General features: G+C 35.9%; 1 protein-coding gene across 1 annotated transcript in view; it reads right to left on the reverse strand.

Moving 5' to 3' along the window:
- Nucleotides 1,388–19,123, reverse strand: part of LOC109824313 (acyl carrier protein 1, chloroplastic-like) — an 18,470-nt gene continuing 734 nt past the window's right edge. Inside the window, exons 2-4 of the mRNA XM_020390880.1 lie at nt 2,770–2,877; nt 2,514–2,636; nt 1,388–1,738 (exon numbers count right to left, since the gene is read on the reverse strand). Coding sequence (XP_020246469.1) covers nt 1,610–1,738; nt 2,514–2,636; nt 2,770–2,877 — 360 coding nt within the window. The 3' untranslated portion in view covers nt 1,388–1,609. The remainder of the gene's footprint in view (nt 1,739–2,513; nt 2,637–2,769; nt 2,878–19,123) is intronic.

Below are 19,123 nucleotides of genomic sequence, written 5' to 3' on the forward strand. Positions count from 1 at the left end.
TGTTGTTAAAATTTACACGAGTAGGAATCAAATATTGAAAACTGGCAAAATAACAAATTCCTTGACATAAGTCCTCCTGAAATAAGCAAAAAGTAAAATAAAATTAGAGACAACAGAACTCACTCTAACAATGAGAAACTTTTTAGACTTTCAACGGTCATTAGCATTGTTAGAAGAACTCCAGCTAATTCAAAGTTTGAGATAACTTATCTAATAAAAATGATTTACAAATTTTTTTTTTTTTTTTGTGAAAGTCCTAATAAACTTCATGATAGTGTTGTGATGTGAACTTAGAAGTTGAATTCAATTAAGTTTGGTACGTTATAGAGAGTGTGATGGCAATTCAATCAGCTCAGCTCCCAGCCACAAATGATACGAGTAAAAACTGTTATTGGAAGATGTCTAGAGAAAACAATTGCTGAAAATTCCATTGTATAACACAAGGAGCATGCACTTTAATATAAATTAATTTGTGATTATAAGACATTTAGGGGTTGTTTGGTCCTATTAAAAAATATAGGAAACATAATCCCTCTCAAGAAAGCAAATCCATTGCTTTCCTTGCATATCTCCTATAAAAATATAGGAAGCCCTCTCAAGAAAGCAAATCCGTTGCTTTCCATGCATATCTTATAAAATTGTTAATTTTGTGTTTGGTTCAACATGATAATAGGAAAGCAAATCTTAGAATATGTGATCTCATGTTTGATTCAAACCCCGAAAAATGGGAAAGTAAAACTAAAGAAATAAGAGAGTTAGAAATCAACTCTATAAATTCATTTTCAAACAATACATGCTACAACTATCTTGTAATACTCAAAACCCCACTTTTTGTTCCAAATCCTAGAAGTTCATGCATTTTTTTTATTTTTTTTAATTTTAATTTTTTATTTGCAAACCAAACAACCCCAGAGAAGAACAAAATCACATATTACACGAAGTAAATGTGTATGAAAAACAACCCTAGTCCTGATTGATGTGTAATAAGTATGCAAAGCAAACATATGATTTCTTTTGCACTCTCTGTAGTTATGGTCTATTTTTTTTCTTCAAGTTTTTCCTTTTTATTTTTAGTTGTCAAGTAGCAAAAACCCGGATCTCTTCCAAATATTTTACAATTTTGGTTCACTTTCTTTAACGGAATGGATGGCTAATCCAAGAATAACCTATTAATAACAGCAGAAACATGAACATAGAAGCTAATCAAACTATTATTGCAAGCTCGAGGGCATGGTTTGAATGAGAGGACGGACCTCCCCGCTCGACATTTTAATGTACAGTAGGTATTTACTCATGGGAAATGTCAAGAACACTACACCTAGCGAATCCAAGGTCAAAAACTAATATATTTACCAATCAAAAAGTCATCCGAGAAGCAGGACATAGCTATAAAAATAGACATAGTAATGCACCGTGCGTAACCAAAACCTTTCAAGTTTAATTCTAGGCAGCAGTAAAAGAGTCACAGCAGTTCACCAAGCATTTCTATGACATTCAACTTGAACACAGGCTGACAGCAAACACGCGAAAACTATGAGCTAATACGACGGTCAGATGAAATTTTTTCATCTTATTTTTTTTTCATTTTATCTTTTCTCTCTCTTTCAATTTAAACGGATTTTGCTGCGACGAGATCCTCGATCAGATCAGCAGCATCCTGCACCGTTGTGATGCTCTGGGCGCTGTCTTCTTCCACGCTTATCCCAAACGCCTCCTCCAGTCCCATCACAATCTCCACCTGGTAGCAGCAAAACCAGGGAATGATATAATTTTAGTTCTAGGCTTATTCATGTTGTTATTTGCACTTCACAACCCTACAGTTCTGCCCTTTCCTAACTTAGATACCCTGAACTTCTATTTTGACAATTTGATAACCCCGTTAACATAGAAAATTGCAATTTTTCTTACCAAATTTCTTTAGTTGGGTTTGGGGAAAGTGAAGAACAAAGTTAGGGCTTTAAGATATCAATTTGTCAAATTAATGTCAATTCGATAAGGGTGTCGAATCGTCAAAATAGAACTTCAGGGTATCAAAAGTTAAAAAATAGTGTTAACTGTGGATATTGACGTGTGAATAAGGTGATCCAAAATAGCACAAGTTTAAAGCCTCTTTTTCGGGCTAAGAAAAACTGGACCAGCTTTGGCCTAGTTTTTCCCGATCACAACTGTTCTCAAAATTGGTCCAGGTTTGAAGCTGGTCTAATTTTGAGTGGTTGCCAAACAGGCTCCGGTTTAGTATAAATTCTATTTAAGGTGAAACTACGGAGGCTTCCTTCATGGGCAAAACAATTACCAGGTGTATACTTCTAGGCTTTATCAATCAAAAGTTAAAAGTATCTACGGTTAGTCACTATTAGTGTTATGATGTTAAGGTGGCCGACAGTTTATAGTAATTTAGCTACTATTTTACCTAAGCATTCTCTTAGTTTAGAGTCGTGAAACATATCAGCAATTTATGTGCAGCAAATTAATAAGATAACAGACCCAATTTGCCCAAAAGAATTGATTTGTACCGTGTCAAGGGAATCAGCTCCAAGGGTAGAAAACTTGGATTCACCAGAGACCTTAGAATCATCAGGGAGTGCCAATTGCTTCCTCACAATCTCACAAACTTTCTGCAGAGTCTCTGGTTTAGCCTGTTATGCAAGCAAGTCCACGTGATCAGTAGTATCACCTAACACTTGTATGAAACATCAATCTATTACTATTTCCTTAAGATGATGAACTTTCAATATAAAGCTATCAACAGCAGCAGTGAGAGGATCATACAGCACAAGAAACCTGGAACCGCATTCGTGCTGGCAGAGTGCGGATTGAAGAAAAGCTTTTCCTTTGGTTGAAGGAAACCGTCTTCAGACCAGAGATCCCATACACAGCCTGCACATCAGCCAGTGATAAAATATTTGCATCAGTAACGAAATATGATTATAGCTATTATGAGATAAAAGGCCCAGATTTCTAATACATAAATAGTAAATAACACATGCTTCAGAACATCCTAATATCGTAGTTTAGACAAGGTTCATATAGGTGTTCTAACTGCAACTGTAACATACAACTGTTTCACTTCCTTACTTCCGATTAAGGGCTACTTCAGTTTTTATTTCAGAATATGTAACTTGGTGTTGCATCATCAACAGCTTCTTTATTAATCATTATTTGCAATACATCCTTTGGGTTATAACACATATATCATCAAAACTTTCACAAAAATAAATCTCATCCATTAAGAATATGAATGACAACAATTAGCATGCAATATCACTGACTAATAAGCCATATCATACATACAGGAAAAATATTAGTGAGATTGGGACGCTTTCCAGTTACAAGAATGAGTTAAATTTCAGCAAACAAGAAGACAAGTGGCTAAGTGGGCCCTCTTAAGAAGCAAAAAGGGAAAGTAAGAGATACATACTTACGTATAAACACACCAACCCCCCACACACACGCACCCATACCTGAGCCACACCCACATCCCCACACGCGCGCACACACACTTATTCACTTGACTCAGAATAATGTATGACAAAAAATAAAAACATTTTCTCCCTCAACAACGTCACCTTGTACATCTGTCAGAATGAACCTATGATAAATGATTGGTAATTCACCCATCGTACTAGCTGGATAAGTTTTATAAGTGAAGACTACTGTTTATAGATAAATACGTTTTCATTATTTTTTTCACTATGAATGAAATAAAGTAATAGGTTGGGAATTAGGAACATGATGAAAGCATTCCCGAAAAATAGAGAACCACGGAGAGAGCAATGGCTTCTAAAAGCAGCAAATGATAGAAATCTTCTATATCAAAGGGTCTCCTTATCAAAATAATTCACAAAATTCATAGTCAAATGAAAATCGTTGAGCATGCTTCCAGTGCCACTAATAGTGTGGCAGGGCAAAGGAAATGATGTACTAAAACATGCACGTCTGCACTAACATGAATCTTCTAGTAAATCCATCTTAAAACCCAAGCCACTAGATGGAATATGAACTAAAATCAATTTGCAATGAAATTTAACCTTAAAACACCATCAAATAGCTGCGACTTCAGCTCAAACACACTCAACTGATGTCACAATCTAAGACAGATTTTATATTTTTGGACTTGTTTTGACTTGTTTGCTTTGACCTTTTCAACAACCCTTTTCTCTTTTCGTTTGCAACCAAAATTCATTCTCAACAAACATGAATCTATTTTTATTAACTCAACTCATAGCCATGGAATTTCAACTGACTCGAGAAAACTTTATCCACTTTCAACCTAAATTCAAGTACTAAAATGCTATAATCAGGTTATTCATCCTAGTTATAAACTCTAAGCTCAGCTTGGAAGCTAAAGTCAGGGCCATAAACCATAAGTTCAGTTGATTTGAACATTAGCGATGGTTGTTCACTAAAACATCGCCCTTTGGACCACCTCTCTCTCTTTTCCTTTGCGAGTTTGAGGCTTAAATCAGCTGTAAACTGGAAACATCAATGCTGATGTAAACACTTGAACTCAGAAGGAAGTTACACTTAGTATAATTAAACTTCCATAAAACTCTACTTGGATTCCAATCCTCTCCAATTAGGGGTAATTAGAGAGTCTCCAAGCCCTCCAATCATTGTCATACGTTTGGAATTTAAGGGACGAGATTAGACCACGTGATAAAATGTCTTGAAAACCACTATCTTTCGAAAACCACTATTTTTTTAAAAGACCACTATCACAATAGTGGAATTCAATGTGGCCTAATCTTGTCCGTTGAATTGAGATCGTACAACAATAATTGGAAGAATTGAAGACTCTCTGATAACCACCTAATTGCAGAGGATCTAAATCCTAGCAACTAGCAACTTCGCATAGATAATATGACCATGGAAATTCCAATCTCAGTGCGAACATAATGAATCGAAATGACCCATCAGTAAACTGATCTACTCGCTCTCTCACGAGAATTTCTCCCTTAACTATTAACAAATTTATAATAAAAAAGGTTTACCCTTTAGGAAACAACAGAAAGAGATCGAAGTTAACATCTTTCACAACTTTGACAACCATCACTAGCGGAAATAGGGCTTTCGCTGACGGCAACATCGCTGACGGGAATTTCCCGTCAGCGTTGTTTATATCGCTGACGGGAATTCCCGTCAACGATATTGCCGTCCGCATTTCTTCGCTACCGTTAGCGATGAAAACATCGCTGACGGGGTTTAAACATCGCTGACGGGTTTCCCGTCAGTGATGTGAGTTATGTAAATGTCGCGATGTAATTTTTCCCGGAGAAAAACCCTAAGTTTTCATTGCCGCCGCTCAGCTCAGCGAACGACTTCCCCACTCTCAGCTCAGCAACTCGGCGCCGGCGATCTCCTCGCCCTCGCGGCCGGCCTTGCCCGAGCCATCACCTTCCCCTCCCCCTCTTCGACTCCACCGGCCATGGAACCGAGCTCACCATCGACCTTGGAGCTCGCCACTGTACCACCCCCGCGCTGACTCGAACAGAGGGTTCGCCTGAGCTCTGTCATATTCTCTCGATTCGCGTATGATTCCTTGTTTTTTTTCAAATTTTTTAAAAAAATTTTGTTGTGATTTTAGGTTTTGTTGTTGTTTCTTATCTGAAATTTGATTTCTTGGATTGCATTGCAGGAGGTCCAAGAGAGGCTTACATTTTCTTGGATTGCAGGAGATCCAAGCGGTAATTTTTGGTCTTTGTTTGATTTTTCAGTTGAAAATTGGATATTAATTGATGGGTTTTAATGTATGCAAACTTATTTAAAGCCAGTAGGATCTTATGGACTCGGACAAAGGAATTAGGCAGGGGGTCTCATTCATTTACAATAGTATTCTAACTAATTTGGTAGGAATAATTTTCAAGCTATTTTTGAGTTAAATCAAACAGCCCCTAAAATGCATCTATTTATTGTTCTTGTTAAAAGTTCAAGAAATATATAACTTCAATTCTTACATGAGATCACTTTTGTTATGCATTTTCAATGATTATATCCATGTCTCTTGAGTAATTCTCTTAGTTAATAATTTGCGAAGACACCCGTTTTGTCAAAAAGAAAAGAGGAAAGATCACGCCACTGCGAAGACACCCATTTTCAAGAAATATATATCTTTTTCCTCTCTTAGTTAATAATTACAAGTTTTATTGTGTTATATATCATGATTTATGAATTGAAAGTCGTTACCCCTAGTTTCCCGTCTAATAATGTTGGATGTGAATCTCTTCTGATATAAACTCATGTAATTCTAGTTGGATGTGAAAATACTTTTTACATCTAAAAAGAATAACGTGATTTATGTTAGGAGCATGATATACATGCAATAATTATTAGATCTGTCCGGGGAGGATTCCCCTTCTCGTACAGGTTAGGAATACAATAGTGTATGATCTATCTTTGTATACTTTATGCATTTTTATTCCTTAAAAATTTCGATAACACGTACCGCATTGTTCTCCGTGTACAATAAGCGTATGTTGTTTTGCGTATCGATTTATAATCGATCTATTATCGATGATTGATACGCATTATAACATCCGCACAGTGTACTCGGAGAACTGCGGGTAGGTGCTGCCAAAATTTTTAAGAAATAAAACGCTTAAAGTATATAAAGGTAGTTGTAGACACTACTATATTCCTAATGGGATAGGTCCATTTCCTATGACAGTCGTTAAATTGTCTTATTTCAAATATGAGCGTTAGATTTTACTCCCACATAATTTATGTTCTGGTAATTTTCCCTCCGATATTATAATTAAAATTTCCTTGATGTCGTGAAGAAAGTTAATATCACGCAACCTTTAATTTGATGCGTTACTAATAAAAATTCACATTACCTATGCTTAATATCATACATATCTATGAGGATAGTTCCCGACAAATCATGGATCGATATTCCTCGTATTGATAGATGGAGGGATAATCGATATAAAGATGGAATAAATCAATTCATACAGTATGCCTTGGCAGACCCACGGAAGTTAAATAGTGATGTCGTGTATTGTCCCTACTGGTTGTGTAAAAATAGGGTGTTGGTGGATAAAAGTGATTTACAGAAACACTTAATATCAGGATTTCATGAGGAGTACAAATATTGGACGTTTCATGGGGAAGGATGTCTTGAAGAAATGGAACTGATGGCGGATACCGGTACGTCCGGTGGGAGAATAGATGATACGAGAATAGATGATACACATACGATGCTCGCGGATATGTTAACAGTTCCTAATATAGATCAATCTGATGTTGCCGAGGATGCTGACGAGTCAGGAAATGCTGGAGGCGTGACTGATCATGAGGAGCTGGCACAGATAATGAAATTAATAGACGACAATGAAAATGATCTGTACGAGGGTTGCACCGAGTTCACCAGGTTATCATTTATGCTGCGTCTTTTGCGTATAAAGTCTCTTAGTGGAATGGCAGATAAATATTTTAATATGTTGCTTGTGTTGCTGAGAAAAGTCATTCCAAATGGAAAAGATAGCATACCAAAAAATTATGATAACGCAAAGAAGATTGTTTCCGTTATAGGACTTGATTACAATAAAATCGACGCATGCCCTAATGATTGTATCCTCTACTATAAGGATAACAAAGATCTTCAGGAGTGTCCAATTTGTGGAGTATCACGGTGGGTACAACGCAAAAATTATTCAACACATGGGACAACAAGGTCTATGCTTAAGCAAAAGAAGATTCCAGCAAAGGTCCTGCGTCATTTTCCCTTAATACCAAGGCTAAAACGGTTGTATATGAATAAAGACACTGCTAAGCAAATGAGGTGGCACATGGAAGAACGTACTGATGATGGTAAAATCAGACATCCGGCTGATGCAGAGGCGTGGAAGCATATGGATAGAACTTTTCCTTGGTTTGCGAATGAGTGCGTCCGCATTTCTTCGCTACCGTTAGCGATGAAAACATCGCTGACGGGGTTTAAACATCGCTGACGGGTTTCCCGTCAGTGATGTGAGTTATGTAAATGTCGCGATGTAATTTTTCCCGGAGAAAAACCCTAAGTTTTCATTGCCGCCGCTCAGCTCAGCGAACGACTTCCCCACTCTCAGCTCAGCAACTCGGCGCCGGCGATCTCCTCGCCCTCGCGGCCGGCCTTGCCCGAGCCATCACCTTCCCCTCCCCCTCTTCGACTCCACCGGCCGTGGAACCGAGCTCACCATCGACCTTGGAGCTCGCCGCCGCACCACCCCCGCGCCGACTCGAACAGAGGGGTCGCCTGAGCTCTGTCATCTCCTCTTGAGTCGCGTATGATTACTTGGTTTTTTTTTCAAATTTTTTATAATTTTTTTGTTGTGATTTTAGGTTTTGTTGTTTTTTCTAATCTGAGTTTTGATTTCTTGGATTGCAGTGCAGGAGGTCCAAGAGAATCTTACGTTTTCTTGGATTGCAGGAGATCCAAGCGGTAATTTTTGGTCCTTGTTTGATTTTTCAGTTGAAAATTGGATATTAATTGATGGGTTTTAATGTATGCAAACTTATTTAAAGCCATTAGGATCTTATGACACGGATTGTTAGATTTTTCTTGATTTAACGGTTAATCTCTGGTGGGGAACAAACATGTAGTGTTGGCAGGAACTAGGCATAAAGAATATCTATGACACAGATTGTTAGATTTACATCTCTTCACATAAATACGAATACATTTAATAAGATTTCGTGTGGCATTTTTGGGTCTTAAAATCTTATATCCCGTGATCTTATATAATTTGAAAGGGGATATTGGGTTTGAGCTGACAATTGTGATCTTATATAATTTGAAAGGGGATATTGGGTTTGAGCTGACAATTCTTAGCAAAGTGAGGTGTGAAGAAATGGAAATGATGTAGGAAAGGGGATATTGGGTTTGAGCTGACAATTCTTAGCAAAGTGAGGTGTGAAGAAATGGAAATGATGTAGGCTTGAGCTGACAATTCTTAGCAAAGTGAGGTGTGAAGAAATGGAAATGATGTAGATTATCACTTACCTACTTTAAAATTCATATATCAAGTGACACCTTATACACTTTTCCTTATTTTAAGAAACATTTTCCCACTTTAGTCATCATATCTTAATTATTTAATTTTTTTTCTGGGGATGAATACGTCCAGGTTTGCAACAAATGAAAGACGTTGAACAAGAAAAAACAACGAAACACATGTGGAACCTAGTTGTAACCCACTATTGGTTTTTCATAAATTTAATACTCCCCAAAATCCGCTTACATGATTGATTTTTCAAGTGTTGCACCTAGTTGTAACCTAACAGCACTTGTTCAGACTACCCAACACCTAAAAAGGCATTAAAAACAATAATTATCAAATCAATTTGACTTGATGATATATAATATGTATGCTATACTATCTGCATCATTTTAAGTTCAACTTGATGATATATAATATGTATGCTATACTATCTGCATCATTTTAAGTTCAACCATCAATATGTAATTAGTCATTAGATATATAAAGTTTTTGGACTTTGAACTTTGAATGCATGCGGTGAGTTTTTTTGGACACTGAAGTCTCAGACTCGTTATGGTTGTTTATGGGCATGACTGTTATTGAAACCTTCGCCCATGCCTAAGTTTAATTAGAGAAGACCAGAAAACTTATCAAATTTTACCATATAAAACATGCTAAATATCAGAAAGTTACCACCTTAAGTTTGAACAATTATCAGATAACCAACCTCTTATGACTTGCTGGTGTTTGATATGATACAGTTGACCAGCTGCTAATTTACTCTCTGGGTCTTTATTCTCTTTTGGTTAATTTATTCTCTTGTGGGTAATTACAAGTTTTATTGTGTTATATATCATGATTTATGAATCGAAAGTCGTTACCCCTAGTTTCCCGTCTAATAATGTTGGATGTGAATCTCTTCTGATATAAACTCACGCAATTCTAGTTGGATGTGAAAATACTTTTTACATCTAAAGAGAATAACGTGATTTATGTTAGGAGCATGATATACATGCAATAATTATTAGATCTGTCCGGGGAGGAGTCCCCTTCTCGTACAGGTTAGGAATACAGTAGTGTATCATCTATCTTTGTATACTTTATGCATTTTTATTCCTTAAAATTTTCGATAACACGTACCGCATTGTTCTCCGTGTACAATAAGCGTATGTTGTTTTGCGTATCGATCTATAATCGATCTATTATCGATGATTGATACGCATTATAACATCCACACAGTGTACTCGGAGAACTACGGGTAGGTGCTGCCGAAATTTTTAAGAAATAAAAACGCTTAAAGTATATAAAGGTAGTTGTAAACACTACTATATTCCTAATGGGATAGGTCCATTTCCTATGACAGCCGTTAAATTGTCTTATTTCAAATATGAGCGTTAGATTTTACTCCCACATAATTTATGTTCTGGTAATTTTCCCTCCGAGATTATTAAAATTAAAATTTCCTTGATGTCTTGAAGAAAGTTAATATCACGCAACCTTTAATTTGATGTGTTACTAATAAAAATTCACATTACCTAATTATGCTTAATATCATACAGATCTATGAGGATAGTTTCCGACAAATCATGGATCGATATTCCTCGTATTGATAGATGGAGGGATAGTCGATATAAAGATGGAATAAATCAATTCATACAGTACGCCTTGGCTGACCCACGAAAGTTAAATAGTGATGTCGTGTATTGTCCCTGCTATTGGTGTAAAAATAGGGCGTTGGTGGATAAAAGTGACTTACAGAAACACTTAATATCAGGATTTCATGAGTACAAATATTGGACGTTTCATGGGGAAGGATGTCTTGAAGAAATGGAACTGATGGCGGATACCGGTACTTCCGGTGGGAGAATAGATGATACGAGAATAGATGATACACATACGATGCTCGCGGATATGTTAACAGTTCCTAATATAGATCAATCTGATTATGCCGAGGATGCTGACGAGTCAGGAAATGCTGGAGGCGTGACTGATCATGAGGAGCTGGCACAGATAATGAAATTAATAGACGACAATGAAAATGATCTGTACGAGGGTTGCACCGAGTTCACCAGGTTATCATTTATGCTGCGTCTTTTGCGTATAAAATCTCTTAGTGGAATGGCAGATAAATATTTTAATATGTTGCTTGTGTTGCTGAGAAAAGTCATTCCAAATGGAAAAGATAGCATACCAGAAAATTATGATAACGCAAAGAAGATTGTTTCCGTTATAGGACTTGATTACAATAAAATCGACGCATGCCCTAATGATTGTATCCTCTACCATAAAGATAAAAAAGATCTTCAGGAGTGTCCAATTTGTGGAGTATCACGGTGGGTACAACGCAAAAATTATTCAACACATGGGACAACAAGGTCTATGCTTAAGCAAAAGAAGATTCCAGCAAAGGTCCTGCGTCATTTTCCCTTAATACCAAGGCTAAAACGGTTGTATATGAATAAAGACACTGCTAAGCAAATGAGGTGGCACATGGAAGAACGTACTGATGATGGTAAAATCAGACATCCGGCTGATGCAGAGGCGTGGAAGCATATGGATAGAACTTTTCCTTGGTTTGCGAATGAGTGCAGGAATGTTAGACTAGGTTTGTCTAGCGACGGATTCAATCCATTTGGGATAATGAGTTCTGGTTGGTCTACATGGCCTGTTGTATTAACACCTTACAACTTACCGCCTTGGCTTTGCATGAAACAACCGTATATGATACTTTCATTATTGATACCGGGCAAGCATACACCAGGCAATGACATAGATGTGTTTTTAGTACCGCTAATTGATGAGTTAAAACAATTCTGGACTGAAGGGGTTATGACATATGATACTCATGCAAAGCAGTCTTTCAGACTACGTGCTATTTTACTATGGACAATTAATGATTTTCCAGCCTATGCGAATCTTTCAGGTTGGTCTACAAAGGGAACATATGCATGTCCAGTGTGTGGTCCAGAATTCAAAGGTCTTTATTTGCAGCACAGTCGAAAGTTTTGTTATTGGTTTAATAGAAGGTGGTTGAACATAAAACACAGGTACAGAACAAAAAAATGGAGCAAGTTTTTTGATGGTACTGTTGAGAAGAGAGATGCTTCGTGTCCATTAGGTGGAGATCAGATTGTACATTTGCTTGAGAGGTTCTCTGCTGTCAGGTTTGGAAAGAAGCGCTATTCGAAAAAAGATTTACTTAGAGTAAGGAACTTGCGTATTAACAAAAGGATACCAAAACGAAAAAGACAAGCACAAGCGGTGAGTGATGGGGTTGAAGTCGTAAAATTGCCCTCAGGATGGACAAAATTCAGCACTTTTTTCAACTCCCCTATTGGAAAGAGTTAAAAATACGTCACAACTTGAACGTTGCACATTGAAAAAAATATTTGTGATAATCTTTTGTCCACACTGTTGCAAGATGCTAATAAATCAAAGGATGATCTATGAGCTCGTCAAGATCTAACTGCTTTGAACATTAGAGAGGAGCTGCAGCCAAAAATTATCAGAAATGACAGATTAGAATTGTCTGCGTCTCGTATTACGATGTCGAAAGTTGAGATGTAAATATTTTGTCAAGTCCTCAAATCAATAAAGTTACCAGAGGGTTACTCCGTAAACATAACGAACAATGTCCAAGTGCAAGAAAGGAAAATATTAGGACTTAAAACTCATGATTATCGCGTGCTTCTTCATCAACTGCTGGCTGTGACACTACGCAGTACTATGCAGGATAAAAAAACAGTGAAGGTTATTATTGATTTTTGTGGATTTTTCAGAAAGCTTTGTTCTAAAGTTATAGACGACCATGACTTTGAGAAACTTGGAGAAATTATTTCAGAAACAATGTGTGAAATAGAGATGCTCTTTCCTCCATCTTTTTTCACAATAATGGTTCATCTTACACAACATCTCGCGGAGGAGGCTACAATAGCAGGACCAGTTCATTATCGTTGGATGTATCCAATAGAGAGGTTAGTATTTTGATACTTTTAATCGTTACCTATCAATATTTATATCTATTAAATGTCAATATCTTTACATATATATCTGATTAATTATCATTTTTAGATATTTGGGTTCAATGAAGCGCCAATTGCGTAATAGAGCTCGACCAGAAGGTTCAATAGCTGAAAGTTACGTGAGAACCGAGTGTCTCTTATTTGCCTCTCGTTATATGAGAGGGGAACAAACTGAATTTCAAGCACCTATTGATAATAAGGATAACACAGTTCTCTATCCTCGCGGGTTGAACAAAAATTATTCTAACATATTGTTAGATCAAGCACATGCATACGTAGTAAATAATCTTGAAATCTTCTCGGAGTACCGGAGGTAAAATATCTAAAAAGAGTTTTGAATACCATTTAATCTTTAATATTTATTTTGACAATAATAAATAAATTTATTGCATTAATAGGCAACATCAGGAAAAACTTAAGAATGAAGTTACCGACAGTACAGCTGTACATGACATTAAAGAAAGGCATATGAAGGAATTCCCTGCTTGGTTGAAGAATGAAGTAAGTATTATTAAATTTAGCAATATTTGTATGTTTTTAATAAAAAAACTTAGAAATTATTGATTTAATAGTTTTCTTATTTTTTATATTTAGATCCAGGAACAACTTGTCCTTAATAATCAAATATCAGAAGAAGTGAAGGTTCACGCGAAGCGGCTTACTATGTTGTATGTCAATATGGTGGGTATCGTGTTACCGGTTATAAATTTCATACAATGGAGGTTGATGATACGAAGGTCACCCAGAATAGTGGTGTCATGGCTACCTTCTCACGAGAATGTTTCTCAAACAGAAGAGATCAGAATCCTGTTGAAAATAAGATAACATATTATGGAAGGTTGGAAGATGTGGTGGAGATATTCTACGGCTATGGTGGTCCAAATGAACATAAATACATGATGTTTATGATTCGTTGGTGTTTTGCAAAGACTCAAAAGGATCCCTTTGGATTTACAATTGTCAATCTCAATAAAGAAATTGATAGTGATGAAAAATTCATGTTTGCATCTCAGATGGGACAATGTTTCTATGTGAAAGATCCTGCGGTTAAAGACGAGTGGGTTGTCCTGAACAAGGATTCTAGGGCTTATATTCAATCTTCTATCAATGAAGATGATGACGAGAGCTATAAAAACAACTTCAATGAGCCAAATGCAGCGATCGATGAATTCTCGTACCCTCAAAACGTAGTGTTTGATACGGATGCTCCAACAACTCGGACAGACATTCCAAATATTGTCACAGACATTAATAGGACCTAAACAACAATTATTTGTAATCGGGTCTTCATGTAACTTTTTTTAGTTTGCAAATTGTAAAATGAAAACTTTAATATCACTACGATGTATCTCAATTACCTTTTGGACGATATAAATATGTAATATCTTATTTTGTATATTCAGCTTGCAGATGCCTACAAACTTGATGTGAAATGAAAATTTTAGTAACGCAACAATACATATTATTTTTATTTTCGCCAAGCCAAATTGCATCTATAATATATTAATTTGTATGTTTATTCAACTTGCAGATGTCTAAAAACATTAACAGGAGGTTATTTGAAGCTAACCCCAGTCAAGACCAATCCACTGAGGAAGAGCCACCGAGTTCAGGAGAGATGTCAGGTATATCTTAGTTTAACTTAAGTATTTTTATTCATGATATATGCACAATGATAATTTATTTCTTTTATTTTTATAGGTGAGGGTGAGGAAGAGCCGACTCACATACCATTACATGCAGATCCTCCAGTTATACTTCGAGCATACATTCCTGGGATTGAGCAGAGGGGTACAGACTCAAGCATACAGAAAAATACATGCTTGCGAAAAAACGATTGGATGAATGGGGCCACAGATTAATGAGATTTTATCTGATGCAAAAATGAAATCAGACAAAGATTTGGTGAGTTTGATCAAAAATTTTCATTCTGGGTCTATTATTTAGTGATGGGTGCCTTGATTCTGTGTATTACTTGGATGATTAATCTTTAGAACAACTCAGCTGAATTAATGCTTGCAAGTGGCGTTGAGATTAAACATATATCTAATGTTTGAAAAAGTCTATAACTTTTGAACTTTTTTCCTTTGCATTTATATTCTGATTAAATAGAAGGTAATGAAATTCTAACTTAGTTAAGGGTGCTATCAAAACGAATGAACAGATAAGGCCTTGTCTATCAAAAGGCCATTATTTCAAATTTTTGTCACAATCCATTTGTCAGGCATACTATTAAGCAGAACAGATGAATTACCATCACAAAGACAAGTTCTAATCTGACCTAATCACAAAGACAAGTTCTAACCCTTTTAGCTTGTAAAACATCAATAATAAAACCCCAGTCTAAAATATCATATGCCTTGGCAAAGTCCAGCTTAAACAAAGACCTTTCATCGACTAATCAAAAGTTTGAATTATAGTCACAGAAAGCAACTACCCTACTCAAAACGAATGAACAAATAAGATAGAAAATTTTCCCTAGGAGCCTTTCACCTGCATTTTTTTCTATATATATGTTGACTGTCTACATAATTGTATCTATATCTAATAAACATAATATTCTCAGGTTTCTCTTTTCCTTAATATTTTTCTTCTTCCTTTTTTGGTAAATTCTAAGAGCTTAAGATTGATTAAATAAAAGTGTTGATATATCTATTATTTTTTTCTTTGTTGTAGGAGAAAAACTTTACCAGAAAAAAGGACGCCAAGGAAGTGACTTTAAAAAAAAGTTACCCTCGGATGGTTTTTGAGCAATTGTGAGATGGGAACATAATGGGATTCCAACTGGACAATGGGCTATTAACTTTAGCTCATACCTTGGATGCTTGATACGGAGGAGTGATAATGTGAATCCTTATTACGAGGCTGAGGAGCAGCCATTTCATGTCCTGGAGAGTATATATCGAGATTGTTGGGTAAATTCTTCTATTTAGCACAATTATTTTTCAATTCTGTCAATTATTGTCCATGCTTAACTATATTTTAATTTTTAGAGATATTTCAACATCGAAGACAATCCCATAGGGTGGGAATTTTTATTTGGATACACGGGAAAGTTTAAGCATTCTCTTCGGGAGTGGAGACATGAGTTAAAGAAGAAATGCTTTGATTGTTTCACTCACAACTGGGAGAGGATATACAAGCGAGATAAGAGGGTTGAGCCTGAGCACTTAGCTGCACTTATAGTATTGTGGGGCCAAGAGGAGCACCAGGTAAATATGTATAGTAGTTAATTATCATCAAGTTATTTATCTGAAACTAGTGATATATTTCATTGTATATTATAGCTTGTACTAAAATTCTCTTTGTTCATGTTGAAGAAAAAATGCCAGAGAAATAAATTAAATCGATGGAAGAAAGATTATGATCATCATACGGGGACTACTTCATTTGCCCAGATTGAGGATCAATTTTGTAGGACAACGGTAAATAAAGTCTTTTAATCTTCTATATATATTCTCTCCACTTCCTAGAATATTTGATAAATAAAACTAATAACTATATTTTTAAATCTCAGAACGCTCCATTTATCCCGCTACCAGAACTGCACAGGAGGACGATGGTTCAATTTAAGAAGGGGTACGATGACGATGAGAATATGAAACAAAAGCTAGAATTGGCCAAGAAAATGCAGATTAACTAATTATCGTCTGTTTTTTTGTTGGGAATTTTTTGTTTGCACTCCTCTTTTTGGTCATCTTAATTATCATACATGAATTATATGTGTGAATGTCAAATGGTAAGTGTTATGCTGTAATTATGAGTTTTGTTAGAAGTGTTATATTTGTAAAAGAAAATGACCATAAATTTTCAGGTAGACAGACATTAAACATTACTAATTCATCCTCAAGTGATATAGGCGGTACATCTTCAGGTAGAAGTGTTATGCTCAATGCTCATAAGACTTAAACATTACTAATTCATCCTCAAGTGATATAGGCGGTACATCTTCAGGTAGCCAGACATTTTAAGTGCATATGCACGTTGTTTTTAATGTAAGCACATGGTCTATTAATCTAAGGCAATAAGTTTAAGGAGTAATCATTATAGTCCTCTGTCTCTCTTGCTATAGTGTATGAAATCTTGTGCTATCTTTCAGTGTTTTTTTTTAGAGTTGGAGACTTTTTATTCACTTGGAGCCTTTGCTCTGTTCTTCAATAGAAGTTCTTAATGGTAATCTTTTTTTTCTTCTATAAATTCCTCAATTTGTTTATACTCTTTTTTTTTCACTGATGTTGATGTCAGATTTAATTTGTGCATGAACTTTAGTGTGATATATAGGTTTTGAATTAGGAACACCGAACATAATGTCTCAAGTTTTGTTGATTTTTTAGTTTGCAAGCATTATGGGAGTAGAGACACTTACCATAGCTAGAACTCAAGAAGAGAATGAATTCAGATTCTTGTAGTCTAAAATTCTCTTGATTTTTTATGACTGTTTCATAGATATCATCATTTACATATCTTATACTATTACAAAAGTGTGTAGGATGTTAGAACTTTTTTGACCCGAAGAACCCTCTAAGTTATGTTAAAATACATACATGCATACATAAAATAGTTACATGCATACCTAATACATATATAACCATACCCCTTCATATTCTTTTCATAACTAACCCCTAATTAGAAAAATACAGTAAGTACACCTTCAAATTACATCCACTATTGTTAGAAAATTCAATTCAATAAACAGTGAGACCTCTAAGGGGAAAGATTATTTGTTTCTGATGAATATATAGAAAGGCTAAAAACTAGCCATTCCCAAACATCATAGAAATGATGTTTATAGAAAAATTGGTATTTTCAATACTAAATTCCTCAATAAACATTATTATATGTGTGAATGTGTTAAGGAAGATGCATGCATACTTCATCTTTTATTTTACTTGTTCAGGTAAATATATCTTTTATTTTTGAAAGGTCAATTCTTAAATTTAATTTTTTGTCTTTTAGGAAGCTCTGAAAAACACATATTCTAAGGTTGTTGCACAGAGCCAGGAGCCCCTGACTAGAGCGCGGAATTATAATGTGAGCCATTTAGTTTGTGGACTTCCCAAAAAGGAGAGGACCAGGTGGATGGGAGTTGGAGCTCAGAGGGTGTCTACACAATTCCAGTCTCCGTCGATTTCAACACCATTGACTATGCCCTCGGGGCCCTCTTATATGTCGCAGGAGGATTGCACTCAGCAGGCGATGCAGCTTGTATCCTCTGTGATGAATATGTTAGATGGTCAGATTCCCGAGGAGATGTGGAAGGATATCCAAGAGGAGCTTATGCGAGGGATCCAACCTACTGCTACTTTTGCGATGGTTTCCAAGCAAATAATGAAATCTTGTAGAAGGCGGGTTCCTGCTCGGGTGCAAAGCCAGATTATGAATTTTTTGGCCACTCAAAAGGCATTTACTGGTAGTGAAGAGAGTAGCCGGCAGGTATACTTATTATATATGTGAAACATGATTACACAATATTATGTGATTCTAATTTTAAATTATTTTGTTGTTAGAGTGGAGATGATGCTATTGGGAGCACGAGTCGTAGGGATGGAGCCGCCAGTGGCGACGCGGACGATGACATGGATAGGGCGGATGACCTATCTTAGTGAGTTATATATATCCTAAACCCGTGTTTGTATATTGGACATCTTTATAGTGGAGATTATGATATGCGTGTATGGTTTGTTGTGGAAAATTTTGTGGATTTAGAACTTATGATATGTGTGTACGGTTTGTTATGGGATTTTTTGTGGATTTAGAACTTATGATATGCGTATATGGTTTGTTGTGAAAATTTTTGTGGATTTAGAACTTATTGTGAAAATTGAATGTACATATTTCGAATATTTGTGAAAATTGATTGAATGAGAGATGTTTGTGAAATTTGGATTGTATATATTTCGAGATGTTTTGGAATGTGCAAGAAATGTCTGTGAAATTTGGATTGTATATATTTCGAGATGTTTTGGAATGTGCAAGAAATGTCGTTGTTTGCAGATTATTTTTATAGGGAATTGATATGTATAGGGAACTGATTACAATCAGCTAAATTTTTTTTAACTGTTAATGACTATCGCTGACGGGAATCCCGTCAACGATAATTATCGCTGACGGGAATACCGTCAGCGATAATTATCGCTGACGGGC

Source organism: Asparagus officinalis, chromosome 9, assembly GCF_001876935.1.
Source record: "Asparagus officinalis chromosome 9, Aspof.V1, whole genome shotgun sequence".
Classification (NCBI taxonomy): Eukaryota; Viridiplantae; Streptophyta; class Magnoliopsida; order Asparagales; family Asparagaceae; genus Asparagus; species Asparagus officinalis.